This window comes from Anneissia japonica, unplaced genomic scaffold (assembly GCF_011630105.1).
Source record: "Anneissia japonica isolate Jap-2015-1 unplaced genomic scaffold, ASM1163010v1 scaffold288284_len1145801_cov181, whole genome shotgun sequence".
NCBI lineage: Eukaryota > Metazoa > Echinodermata > Crinoidea > Comatulida > Comatulidae > Anneissia > Anneissia japonica.
This window is the reverse complement of record NW_022712730.1, coordinates 1,002,920-1,015,976: the sequence shown is the minus strand read 5'-3', so window position 1 is coordinate 1,015,976 and position 13,057 is coordinate 1,002,920. Positions and strand designations below refer to the sequence as shown.

The following is a 13,057-nucleotide window of genomic DNA, read 5'->3' as shown; positions in this document are numbered from 1 at the left end:
GATATTATCAGTGGTGGTGCTGCATAGGCAAATAAATATAGTCAATAAAAAAACAGACGAGGTGGTTGATTTAGCCTCAATTTATTGAAATGGATGCTCCTGAACGTTTTCGACCACAGGCCTTTCTCAAGTGAAATTCACCAGGGCCCTTAAATGCGATTCTCGAACATCAGAGTTCAGATATTCAAACGGATTATAAAAGTACTACTTTACTTTGCCCTGATGCTACGTACAAGCTTTTCAACGTGTCTAGAATAGATTTCCAAAGGCGCGTACTTCAGTAGCTCTAACTTTCGAAGTTTTTGCGCGCGCGAATTTATAAAACAGCCAAACGCAAAAGTCGTTGTACTTGTGCAAAAGAACGTACAGTATAATTTGGGAGTTTTTTGTAAATATTATAGACTACAATTAAGCTGTGTGCAGGCTTTTCTAAATTTAAAATCAGCTCTACCGTACTGTACTTCCGAAATTCATAGCATGGGAAATATTTTTGATAGAAATCGAAATTCACCAGAGCCGACTCTCGAACATCAGAGTTCAGATATTCAAACAGATTATAAAAGTGTGGTCAATCCCAACTCTATTGACAAGCGTCAATTGATGAGAGCGATTAGTTCATTAAAGAATGAAATTCCAAAAGGAAATGCAGCTTTCGTAGAGGAAGTTCTTAAAGATTTAGTGGTGGTTTCTTTTCAAAAAGACGCTCTTACTACGCGGTTGCTGGCGTTATCTTGGACGTCGGGATTGATGTGCGCGGCTGCACACGGGCAAAAGAACATCATGGAGTTGTACTTGAAATACGGGGAAGAATTGAATTTAACGCAGAATGGAGAACAACTGGACCTTTCTAAGAAATCAGAAAAATACTTAACTATTGGTTCTCTTCCCTGTGGCCGTTCTAGCTTTGAAAATCTTGCGTCAACATGTAGTACTTGCACGATGCGTCTTAACCTTAGAAACAGGACAGAAGGAAATCATATACAAGGCGTAACTCCGTTGCATATCACGGTAGACGCTGACAACATGGTGTGTTCGAAACTTTTGATTGAGTACGGGGCTGACGTAAATGCACCAGACGACAAGGGGATGTTACCAATATTCCAAGCCGCCAGAAAGGAGAACGGACGGATGTTCAGGTTTCTGCTGAACGCTGGTAGTGATCTGAATGCCAAATCAAACGATAAAAGAACTATACTCCACCATGCAGTCAACACACACATTCATAGATCAGACTTTGCAACAAAGCAATATATTTTAAAGATGGTGTTTAAATCTCGTCGAGGAAGACGTTTAAACATCAACGGCGCCGATTTGTCAGGCGATACACCACTCCATATTGCTGCGCGAAACTCGAACCCATCAGCAGTCCGTTTCCTGATTGGTAAAGGCGCTCGCGCAGACATACCGAACAAACAGAATCAAACACCTTTTCAATTGTTTATAGCCTACATGGGTTATCTCTGTTATAACAGGATACTTATAATTTGTGAACTTTTGAAAACTATGAATCGAGTTAATTTGGTTTTTAACCATCATGATTGGATACCAAGAATTCTTCGACCGACCAATCAGAGGAGGACTGAACGGGTATTATTCTCTGTATTAAATCAATTTATCAACCAACCATTTTCTCTGCAATTACTATGCAAACGTGTCATAAAGCAAAATAAAAAGGTCGCAAATTGGATTGTAGCTTGTAACATGTCAATCTCGTGGCTAGGAATCACATTCGGAGATTATGATGACGACAGTCCAGAGGGCGCTATCAAACAGTCATTTCCGGACAATCCACACTGGAGTTAAGAAACGTACAACACAATGAAAACAAATGAGCAAAACATATTTTTATCAATTATTGATTTATTTTTGTTTAATCTCCAAACCGAAAAATATATCAATAAAAAGTCACTAATTCTACTATTTGTTTTGTTTAAAGTATATATTAGGTGCAGATAGATCAGTTGGTTTATAGCTATGAGTATGATCCCATTGCATCAGTATTTTTTCAATAAGAAACCACTAATAATATAACCTTAATAAATAATTACTTTCTTTTACCCCCCAAAGAGTTCTTAGAATTCAGTTATTGACCATAAGTTGATTGATTTTTATCACCACTTACTGATCCAACTTTTTTTCCAAATCCAATTATAGCTTCCTGTTATTTTTCACCATCTGTTGCGAAGACTGTTTACAAATATTCTTTTAGAATATCTCTATTTTCAGTGGTGTTAACAGCTGTAAAGGCGACAATTAAATAAGGGTGTACATACAGGTGTTATCAATCATGCGTTGGGTACGGACGGTTCTATTATTTTTAGGGGTGTTTTGGTTGAAGGAGTAATGGCAATAGTCGGTTTTCACAAAATACACCATAATAATTACTGCCTTATATATACAGCACACTACCATGAACTTATCAAAAGTGCTTCAAAATCAGAATGTACTGTAATTGCATAAACTGAATTGTGTTATGTGCAGATGCATTAAACCTACATCATTAAGTCTGCTCTGGAGGATGCTGTAAGTTTAAAAATCAGCATATTGCTCAGAAGCCATAATACAAAACTCAAAATGCATTTGATTAATTTTGAGCAAGACCATTTTTTTTAAATGTGTGGCATTATAAATACAGTAGCTTATTGTGTATCAGAGTGGCACATACACAAACTTCCCTTGTGTATTTGTAACCTTGTAAATGGGCTGAAATTTCTGCACTACCTTGGCAACCTTTCCACCCATGTGACCACATGGCAGCCATACTTATTCAATGATATAAACAATTTGGGTTCCAATTGATTTACTGGATCCATTGTCCGTTAGGGTAACAAGCTTGTTGTCTACATCAATGTTAAATATTGCGGACGCTGGAACAGTTGTCCTGCCTGCCGTTGGGCTATCAAAGCGTGGCAGGGTACGTGGGCCTAGCTCTGGGTCATTGTAGGAATACAGAGCAACTTTCTTGGGATCTGTAACAAAAAGAATACAATAATTACACCAAATCAATTACATTTTATGAATGTGATTCATAAACTTTACCATAGATGTGGCAAAATTTGAAAAAATATTATTAATTCCTAAAATATCTTGGCCTTACTTTTTATATTTCGTTCCTGTTTGCACATCCGACGAGCAATCTTGGCTGGGGTGTCCTGTTGCATGATGGGTAAAGAGAAGGAAAAGAAGCCGCTAGTTGGTTGGGGATTCACCATCACCATGGATACCGAGGGCTGTCAAAAGCAGGAAGTTGTAAATGAACCACATAAATGCACTTGTGAAATCTTGCATGTTTAGGCTTTCATATCAAATGAATGTACAGGACTTGTCAATTTAAAGATGGATATATGTAATTTTTTTTCCTACACAACAGTATGATAATGAGGCTAAAGCCCTTTCCAGGTTATCAAATTTTATTCGACCAAAAAATTGTTGTATGTGCCTGTGTGTTCTTGATGTGATGTCATCATGACCATATTTAGGCATGATTTTGCCAAATAAAGCTCTGCAGACTATCAAATTTTCTGTGACCAAAAAAAATGATGTATGCCCATATTTAGTCATAATGTGCCTATATATGGTCATGTGATGTCAAACGATCTATATACCCGTTGCCACGTTTTGTTTGATCGCTGCATTCACATCGTGCATGAATCATGGTTATTCGGGTTAAGTGTGTATTCGTTCTATTGGTTCAAACCAACCAAGCTTGTTGCTGATTGGTCCAAGGAATAAAAAAAATGTACGATTTCATGATACAAATGGCTCTCAGATCCATCGTCCCGGATCCGGAGTCCGGCTTGGGAATCCTACAAAATTGAAGTGAACGGTCCTCTTCTTTACCACTGAACATATTTTTCATGATTTTTTGTCCGGGCACTGCACGCTTTAAGCTCAGTACACTCTGTTAATTATGTGTGACAAATAATATGTGGTATGCCCATGTTTGGGTGTAATATGACATCATAATGCCCGTATATGCTCATCACACAAATTTGTCACATAAAAATTTGACAGTCACAACACCAAATATCACTGACAGTGCAGTACAGTGCAAGCAAGGCTTACCTGAGTGTTGAAAGTGGAGTATGGTTTCCCTGGACAACACTCCTCTTTCACTTTTGCATCCCCTTCCTCTGAGAATTTCACCTGCAATCCTTCAAGCTATTAAAAATAAAAATAGAATAAATTTAGGAAACCACTGCTTTTTTTTTTTACTAACAAAGTACATAATCATCACTATCTCTATAACTGTACAACCACCATCACCACTAACCAATACCACAATCATCATCACCACCATCAACAGCAATACCACCAAAACTATCACAACCAACAGCATTACCACCAACACCTTTGCACCGTTACCATCAACACCATTAGCACCAACTTTAACGTTACACCATCACGAAAAAATCACAACCCCCACCATCACCAACACTAGCACCAAAACTGGTACAACCAAAGCCTTTAACACTACACATAAGACACTCACACATAATTTTTAAAATGTATGCAGTTAACCTACATCAAGAGTCTGTGTTAAGTACTCCAAATTTTGTTCCAAAACTTTCTTCTCATCAAAATCCAATTTTAAATCAAGGGCTCTCAATCCGTTTGCTGCAACGTTTTCCTGAAAATAATCACAATAAGAACCATACAAACTTATTTCCTTGTCGCAATGGTATATCTGGGGGGTGGGGGGATTAAACAGGGAATGTGTACCCCCAACAAAATAGCTTATTCTGCAAGCAAGCACTCATCCCCCACTCCTGCTTTGTGCACCTCATCCCCATCAGTAACCTACATTTAAGGGAATTGATTTTCATCCACATCCTCTGTTTGGTTTGGGAATGTTAGAAAGATTTCTTACCTTGCAGAGCTGCACAAATGGCATTACTTTCTTCATGTACTTCTTCAGAGTATCGATGTTCTTCAATTTGCCAATAATTTCTTTGTTCTCTGGGAATGCTCCACTGTTAGACTAAAACAGAAGCAAACATTTATTTATTTATAGTGATTATTATTATTATTATTATATTTCTATTATTATTATATATTATTATTATTATTATTATTATATATTATTATTATTGTTATATTTATATTATTATTATTATTATTATTATTGTTTTAACTATAGCGAACAATATCATATCACATCACATTTTGACTGTTCATTGCATACAGAATCAATCATACACAATGAGTAGCATCCACTGTTCTCTGGTTTTGGGGGGCAGGGATGGTTATTCATAGTCATAATTCAACACTACCAATTTCATACAAAACTAATTTTTAAGCAGCCAAGTACAAATTTTGAGTGAACACCAGACAAGACAAGCATAGGAAATCACAGTGATAATACCAACAATCTAAATTTGACTTCAATGAAGACTCAAACCCATGATCTGATGGTTATCTTACCTGGTACATTTCTTTCAGGTTGCTAAGTATAGTACTCTGCCAGGGTGGGAATGTCTTGGCAACATAAATGGTTCCATGAGTTGGCTTCTGAGGGGTTGGAGCTCCTTTCTGTAAGGGTAGAGGGAATCATTTAAAAAAATCTTCTTTCTTTTTTAAAATAGTTTATGAACAAATAAAGTAAACCATCAGTTTTAGACACAAATTCATAACTACAGCTGTGTCCAGATTAACAAATTTTCTTTGACAAAAAACTGTTGTATGCCCATATATAGTCATGATGTGTCTATATATGGTCATGATGTGCCCATATATAGTCATGATGTGCCCATATATAGTTATGATGTGCCTATATATGGTCATGATGTGATGTCATCATGAACCATGTCACATGCTTCCATCCTACCTTTTGTTTTGGGGGATTAGACAAGTTCTTGACCCTGAGACGGAAGTCATGAGCGCAGTCCATGAGGTATACAGAAGACCGAATCAAAACCTCATCCACATCTGTGATACTTGGCCAGCTTGCTTTCATGATCGACCCCTTCTTACCAATCAGCTGCCATATATGCTCACACAGGTGGGGGCAGATGGGGGACAGGATGAGGACTTGCATCTCAATGAATCGGAAAACGAGGTCGCGATGCATACCGTCCATGGCGAGTTCACGATACTGGTCTCTGTAGGCCTAAAAAAAAGGGTAATACTGTATCTCAAACTTAGATTAAATGCACAATAGAGTGAGTACAAACTGGCACAAAGTGCAACCTTCTCTGTTCCCAGTCCCTGTATTTATAAAATGTTAAATAGTAGATTGGTCTCCCTCCAATTAAAGACCACCGGGGGATTGTCTTTAGCAGCTTTGGTTTCAGGGGTCATTTAATTGGAGGGAGAACTGTAATATGTAAAATTGTCAAAATTCAAGCATTCCACCAATAATTTTGCATAAGCCAGTATGAAACAATATTGAAAAAAGTGAAAAGTCTTATATCTCATTTGCATAACTCTCACCTGGAATTCATAAAAGCCGGTTTTCAGCGCTTCTTTGAACAGCATCTTCTCATAATTCACATCAGTTATCTTAATTCCATGATTCATTTCCTGCATAAACACTCGGTCGTTGTAGCTGTCCATTGGTCCAGTACGTAGGCTCGATTTGACCTCAAGCATCTCCTTGACCCACTCCAGGAATGTGTAGAGACGGAGGATGCCAGCATCAGCCATGTTTTCCACAAAGTTAGCGTCCTCCACTGGTGTGTCACCGGAATCAGCTAGAGCCAGGCGCATACCTGTAACACAAAAACAGCATTTTCAAAATCACTTTTCCTTTTCACCATTACCCCCATATTTTAACTCATCATACATACATACATCATTTACCCTCTTAATCATCATCAAACATCATCAACTATCCATCATCATTATTCATTATCATCACATATCAACACACATTTTACAAATTTTATATAGCATTATATTTTACGTTTCCACTTTCATGTTATCAGCCCATGGTTTCATCTTGGACATTTTTTCATCAAAATATCCCAAAATATTAAATAACATTAAGTTACAATTATAAAGTGCCTTCATACATAGCTAGTCTCTCAGCACTATGATAAATTTAAATGAATAATAATATAGGCAAGTTTTGATAAGGGCAAAAACAAAGTTTGAATTCTAATAATATTGTTAGCGTACCATCAGCAGAGTACTTTTCAACTGCTTGCTTCAGAGTAAGGAAGTTACCGGTAGATTTTGACATCTTCTCGTTGTTCAACAAGAGATGACCATTGGTTCGGATCGACCTTGGCCACCTCCCAGGCTCATCAGACCAGATTGCACAGTGGTTGTACAGGAAGTAGGTCAAATGGTTTGGAACAAGATCCTTGCCGGACACTCGTAGATCAACCGGGTACCAATATCGGAACTCTTGCCTTAATTTATTAAGAGATTTTTTCGATATGCCTGTGTTTGAAGGGAGTTTTGCATTTGGAAAAAATATGTAATCCCATACACTTGGAGTCATATCCTCTGGTCTATTAGAAAGAAGAAATTTTTATGACTTTGTAATGATTTTATGACTAAAAAGAAAATATATCAAAATAGAAATTTCATTACCAATTAAGAGATTCATATAAATAAAAACTCTTATATTCATTACATTGGCTAATAATTTATTTAAATTTTAATGAAAAATGTTTGCTCATGTGTAAAAATAAATTTGTTTGATGCATGACTTATTGGAAGTCGATAATCAATGGGTAAATTGTAGAATGTAAATGATTTGTAATGACATTCAACTCTCATTTTAATTTTCATTCAGAGTTGGTAGGGATGGGTAGGATGACTGATCTGTATCAAATGGTTGGGGAGCGGGTAGGGGAGGAATGAATATGCCTTACTTTATACCAAGAGGTCCAATAGTCTGCCCATTAATGACCCCTCCTTGCAGGAGGTGTGCGACCGTGTAGTACGCCATGTAGATTGTGGAATCAGAAAGAGATTCTATGAGGTATTGTTCATCCCAAGGCACTCTGGAACCTACAAGAAGAAATCATATAGTTGATAATGCATAATGAAGAGACCTAGAAATAATATACAGAATTTATGCGAGTACTTAAATCTGGGAGTTACAAAAAGCAGAAATGTAGTGTAACTTTTGAAGTATGATTGAAAATCAAAAATCTGAAACTAAAGTGCTGTCCACGCTATAAAATTTATGGGACAAATACTTATGAATCTACCTATATATGGGCGTGAAATGACATCATCATGCCTATATATGGGAATATTGCAGTTATTATTATTATTAGTAAGGCCTAATTTCTTCACTATATGGTTCACTCTCAATAGATATAGAATGAAAACAAAATTTTAAAATTTAAGGAGATGGATTAGATAGATATACAGTTGATCCAAATGGAAAGATTAAAGGTGACAGTTTACCCAGGCCATAGCTTCTAGAACAGGCATGTTCCCTTAGCCAGTCTAAGGTAGCAAGAAAGTTTCGCCGAGTCTCTTCACAATAACTGCAAGTATAAAGAAACAAAACAGTATCACATTTATATTTATATATTGGTATAATCCAAATTTTGATTTAAAAAATATTTTTCTTCTAGATTCTGTTGCCATAAAATAATAACATAGACTTTGCTGGATTCATTAATATTCCTTCATTTATGGTTTATGTTCAGTCTAGTCTTATCCATCTTGTAAGTCGCGGGTTCGTACTCACGGTTGGTGTGGAGTTAAAATAAAACAAAATAAAAATACAATGGTACTACATAAACTTTGGCCGATGTAATGTCTGCAAATGCGGGAAAAAAAATGTATTACGTGTTGACGTTATCCAGAGCCTTGGTTGTCAGCGCCTTCCACTTCTCTTCGCCATAATCCAGGAACCACTGATCACACAGCGCCACCACACATGGGTCACCTGACCTGGATGTGACCCGCTTCTCGGGTTCCATGTACTTGCATGCTTCTTTGCTGTCGTACATCTTCTTCTGCACCAACTTCTTTACATCCTGGACCTTTTGACCCTTGAACTCATCAACAAGCATCACCTGAACAGAAAACAAAAAAAATTAAACAATAACAATGGGAAATTAAATTTAAATTTGAACTAAAGCAGTCAATCCATACATACATACCTCTGCGCTGGGCCTGAATACATAAAATACAGAGGCCATGCATGATTGGCAATTCCATTATTTTCTTCTCTGTGCCAATATCCAGGCTGTTTATGATGGAACATTCCATTATTTTCTTTTATGTTCTGGGTAGAAAATTTAATTTCTGTGACTTTGAACTTGCCTCGAGACCTTTTCTTCGCAAAATTTTATCATCTCTTTCTTCGAATATTATGTACCACTAAATTTCATTATGATCCATTCATTAGATTTGGCAGACAGACAACACGACAGACAGACAGATAGTTGTGGATACATAACCTTCTTTGTGGGAGGTAATTAAAAATATATAGAAATACTTACGCCATCATAGAATCCTTTGAGATACACTTTCTCCTTCGCTTCTTGTAACTGTATCTTGTCATTCTGACTCTGAATCTTCATCTGTTCACACACGGTAACAGCAGACAGGTTGCCAAATGACGGTACATCAATGATTGGCACCGGTTCAAATGGCAGAACCATCTCATCTTTTAAACCAAACTTCTCTCTGAATGCCTAAAATACAATATGATTGGTTAAATTTTTGACTTAGCACTTTGCTTGACCAATGACAGCCTTTGTATCTAATAATATTGTCTTGTTATGGGTATTTGTCAATAAACTGTTTTTTTTCTGGTGCTTCATCTGTTTTCAGCAGACTTTCTCCTCTGATACAGCAAAAGAGGGAGTATGTCAAAGAGGGCAGACATTTTATTGATAGTACTTACTGGTTTCTTCTTCAAATCTCTGAGGGCAGCAAAGTCGTCTGGAGAGTCAGATGGCACACTGGTCACTACACCAGACCCTTTGTCCTCCTTGATGGTCAGCATAGGTAAGGTATATATCACCTTATATGAGGTCAGTGGAGCACTAAGTGCCATTCCCATTATATCCTGTAGACAATCAAATTAGATGTATAACTTCACAAAAATAATCAAAATCATGATTGGTTGAATATTTGATGCAGTATTCCCCTGGACCAATCAGGGCCTTTATAGCAAATCATTAATGAGTACTGATGATTGACAGCATATTACGCTTTAAATTAATATAAAATGGAGATTTTTTTATTTTAATTATAATTGTTTATGGTAAGTTAATGCTGAGATGGCTTGATGAGCTTCAGTAGTGTGCTTAGAAGAACCTTATTTTTTTTGGACTTTTTCTACAGCTTTTAGGTTGATTTCTCATTTGGTATTTGGGTCACTGTGTCCACATGTTTAAGTGTTGCTGCCATATTGGTGCAGTAGCAGGCAACCAATCCCACAAGGTACCTATTTATACTCCTGGGTGGAGAGAAGCAATGCAGATAAATTACCTTGCTCAAGGACACAAGCGAAACGAGGGATTGAAACAGCGACCTCAAGTTTGGGAAATGGAAACTCAAATCGTTCCCGCTGCGCCAAACCGCTTGTAACACTATGTTTGACATACCTGTCCAGTGATTTCCGCAAGTACATCGACTTTTCCTTCCTCTTTAAAGAATCCTTGAAAGGACATGTTGCGGGCAGCTCTTTTCGTGCTGATGAAAACCTCACCGCTGCTTGTTTCGTACGCAATATACCTGATGTCCGGGTGAAGCCAACAGTTCGTCTGGCCGTACATGGTCTCCGGTCTTAAAGTAGCTGCTACCAGGAACACATCTTTATTGGAAAGTTGCCTACCACATAGTAAAAAAACAAACATCAAATGCATTAATTTATGGTACAATATAAACTGCACACTAACTCAGCAATGTGATTTGAGACAAAAACTTTCATTGGTCAAGGTGAGTACAATATCAAACCTCAAACATTTGATCAACCAATAAAAACACAGATTTATGAATTTATCAAACGTATTAGCAGAAACCCTTTCTAACTATTAATACAGAACTCATGATTTGAGACAAAAAGTTTCATTGGTCAAGGCGAGTACAATATCGAACCTCAAACATTTTACCAACCAATCAAAACACAGATTACTTACTTCAGTTTTTCAGGGTATGGCTTAAGAGCTTTCATCTTAATGAGGGTGTACTCCTGTGGTCCCACGCCTTCTCCTGTTTGGCGGTCATGGTCCATGCATGGCTGGCCGTCTTTAGGTGAATAGATGGTGTAACGTTTCCCAAACTTGATTTTGTTGCCCTGTTTTAGATGAATGAACTGCCACCGCACAAATGAATCGTAGAAAGGGTTCACATCAGTGGTGTAGAACGAACGGCGCCAATCAACCTAAATTGAAAATAAACATTCAAATAAATATGTTTACTAATTTAATTAATTTAATACTAAATAAAATCAACAAGAGTGAAATAAGGAAATTTCAGTTTTTGGTTCGGCTGTCACTATCGACCTGTGAATTCGCTGCTAGATTTAACTTACTGATGTCATCTTAAATACAGGCTACATCTATATCATTGTGTATCCATAAAAATAGAAATTACTACATTTAAACCTATGCTACAGTACAAACATTTTACAATAATATTTTTCCCCTTTAAGCATATACTACATATATTTCATTGTAGAATTATCAACAGGTTTTAATGATGTATAGTAGCTTAGGTTTATATATCTTTCACATATACATTATAAACAAGTTTTACTAACAGTACCTTTAAACATATATTAACTATTTGTTTATTTGTGGCACAGACAAGTCAAACCAGTCACTCATCGCAAATCGTGTTTCAGAGATAATAGCCATTAGCCATTAAAACATTTTTGAAATCTACTTTATTGCACTAAACTAATCTTCATATATCTATACATCATATGCTGTTAATTTCCCCATTTTCAATGTTAAAACAACAATTTTTAATAATTTGGTGATGGTTTCTGCCTGAGAAATGCCTGAAATCATAAACTTCGAGGGCCGATTTCTCAAACATTGTTGTTTAAACAGCTGTATGTTTAAAAGCTTGTAACTTTATAAGGAAATATCGCATTTAAATGATTCTTTTATTATTATATAGCTCTCATGTTTATCTTTAACCCTGCATCATTAAATAAAAATCAATTTTTGCGATGAGTGAATGATTTGGCTCGTCTTTACCACATTTGTTTTTCTTATGTACCTTTAAACCCATGCTGCGAAGGTCTTCCTTAGCTCTTGGTGGGAAGTACTCAAACCAATACATTGCATCTGCAAACTTGGGAATCTCATCATCCGGAATTCCCAGGGATTGCATGATTTCCCACTGGTAGTTGGCAGTGCCTTTCTTTGCAGCAAGTTTACTCTGGTAAGACATTAAAAACATTATTATTATCATTTATTCAAGTAAATATAACATGTTATTGTATATTTAAATGAAAATTTAAACTTAAAACATAAGCATTGCAACGTTTATCTCAATTGAAATATCAGCAATGGACTTTCAAAACACCACAAGATCAGTGTGGATAAAGACTAAACAAACAGTTTAAATCCAATAATTATTGACTTATCAGGGGAGAGATACATAATAATCAAAATTGTATACAATACCTTTTTTCCTTTTGCTTTATCCTTAATAATGGGTTCCTTATCAACGACAACCTCAACTTCTTCAGTCACTTCTGGGAACACTGGAGGGCATCCAAAATCCTCCATTTCTCTTGCTAATTTATCAGCACAAGCCTAATAATTAAATATTCCAAGTTCTCTATCGTTTATTAAAGAATATTTTTATTCTATGTTACTGTTGATAAAATACATATATAATTGTTGATAAAATACATATATAACTGTATACATATGTAATTGTTGACAAAATACATACATATTTCTTGATAAAATACATATATATTTCTTGATAAAATACATATATATTTCTTGATAAAATACATATATATTTCTTGATAAAATACATATATAATTCTTGATAAAATACATATATAATTCTTGATAAAATACATATATATTTCTTGATAAAATACATATATCATTCTTGATAAAATACATATATAATTCTTGATAAAATACATATGTAATTCTTGATA

At 36.0% G+C, this 13,057-nt stretch overlaps 2 protein-coding genes across 2 annotated transcripts in view; one reads left to right on the top strand and one right to left on the bottom strand.

The window, feature by feature from the left end:
• The first annotated feature begins 477 nt into the window (after nucleotides 1-477).
• LOC117108145 (ankyrin-3-like) lies at nucleotides 478-1,803 on the top strand. Its single transcript, XM_033250098.1, has one exon. It carries the CDS (start codon nucleotides 478-480, stop codon nucleotides 1,801-1,803), a length of 1,326 nt encoding a protein of 441 aa, XP_033105989.1.
• A 36-nt stretch (nucleotides 1,804-1,839) lies between these two features.
• The window catches only part of LOC117108133 (leucine--tRNA ligase, cytoplasmic-like), a 13,830-nt gene continuing 2,612 nt past the window's right edge, over nucleotides 1,840-13,057 (bottom strand). The window contains exons 5-22 of the mRNA XM_033250085.1: nucleotides 12,564-12,695; nucleotides 12,154-12,315; nucleotides 11,064-11,308; nucleotides 10,530-10,755; nucleotides 9,824-9,988; nucleotides 9,417-9,611; nucleotides 8,758-8,987; nucleotides 8,368-8,450; nucleotides 7,824-7,962; nucleotides 7,120-7,457; nucleotides 6,433-6,710; nucleotides 5,828-6,109; nucleotides 5,425-5,532; nucleotides 4,871-4,981; nucleotides 4,526-4,630; nucleotides 4,066-4,161; nucleotides 3,098-3,230; nucleotides 1,840-2,969 (exon numbers count right to left, since the gene is read on the bottom strand). Of these exons, the coding sequence (XP_033105976.1) occupies nucleotides 2,764-2,969; nucleotides 3,098-3,230; nucleotides 4,066-4,161; nucleotides 4,526-4,630; nucleotides 4,871-4,981; nucleotides 5,425-5,532; nucleotides 5,828-6,109; nucleotides 6,433-6,710; nucleotides 7,120-7,457; nucleotides 7,824-7,962; nucleotides 8,368-8,450; nucleotides 8,758-8,987; nucleotides 9,417-9,611; nucleotides 9,824-9,988; nucleotides 10,530-10,755; nucleotides 11,064-11,308; nucleotides 12,154-12,315; nucleotides 12,564-12,695 (3,234 nt within the window). The 3' untranslated portion in view covers nucleotides 1,840-2,763. The remainder of the gene's footprint in view (nucleotides 2,970-3,097; nucleotides 3,231-4,065; nucleotides 4,162-4,525; nucleotides 4,631-4,870; nucleotides 4,982-5,424; nucleotides 5,533-5,827; nucleotides 6,110-6,432; nucleotides 6,711-7,119; nucleotides 7,458-7,823; nucleotides 7,963-8,367; nucleotides 8,451-8,757; nucleotides 8,988-9,416; nucleotides 9,612-9,823; nucleotides 9,989-10,529; nucleotides 10,756-11,063; nucleotides 11,309-12,153; nucleotides 12,316-12,563; nucleotides 12,696-13,057) is intronic.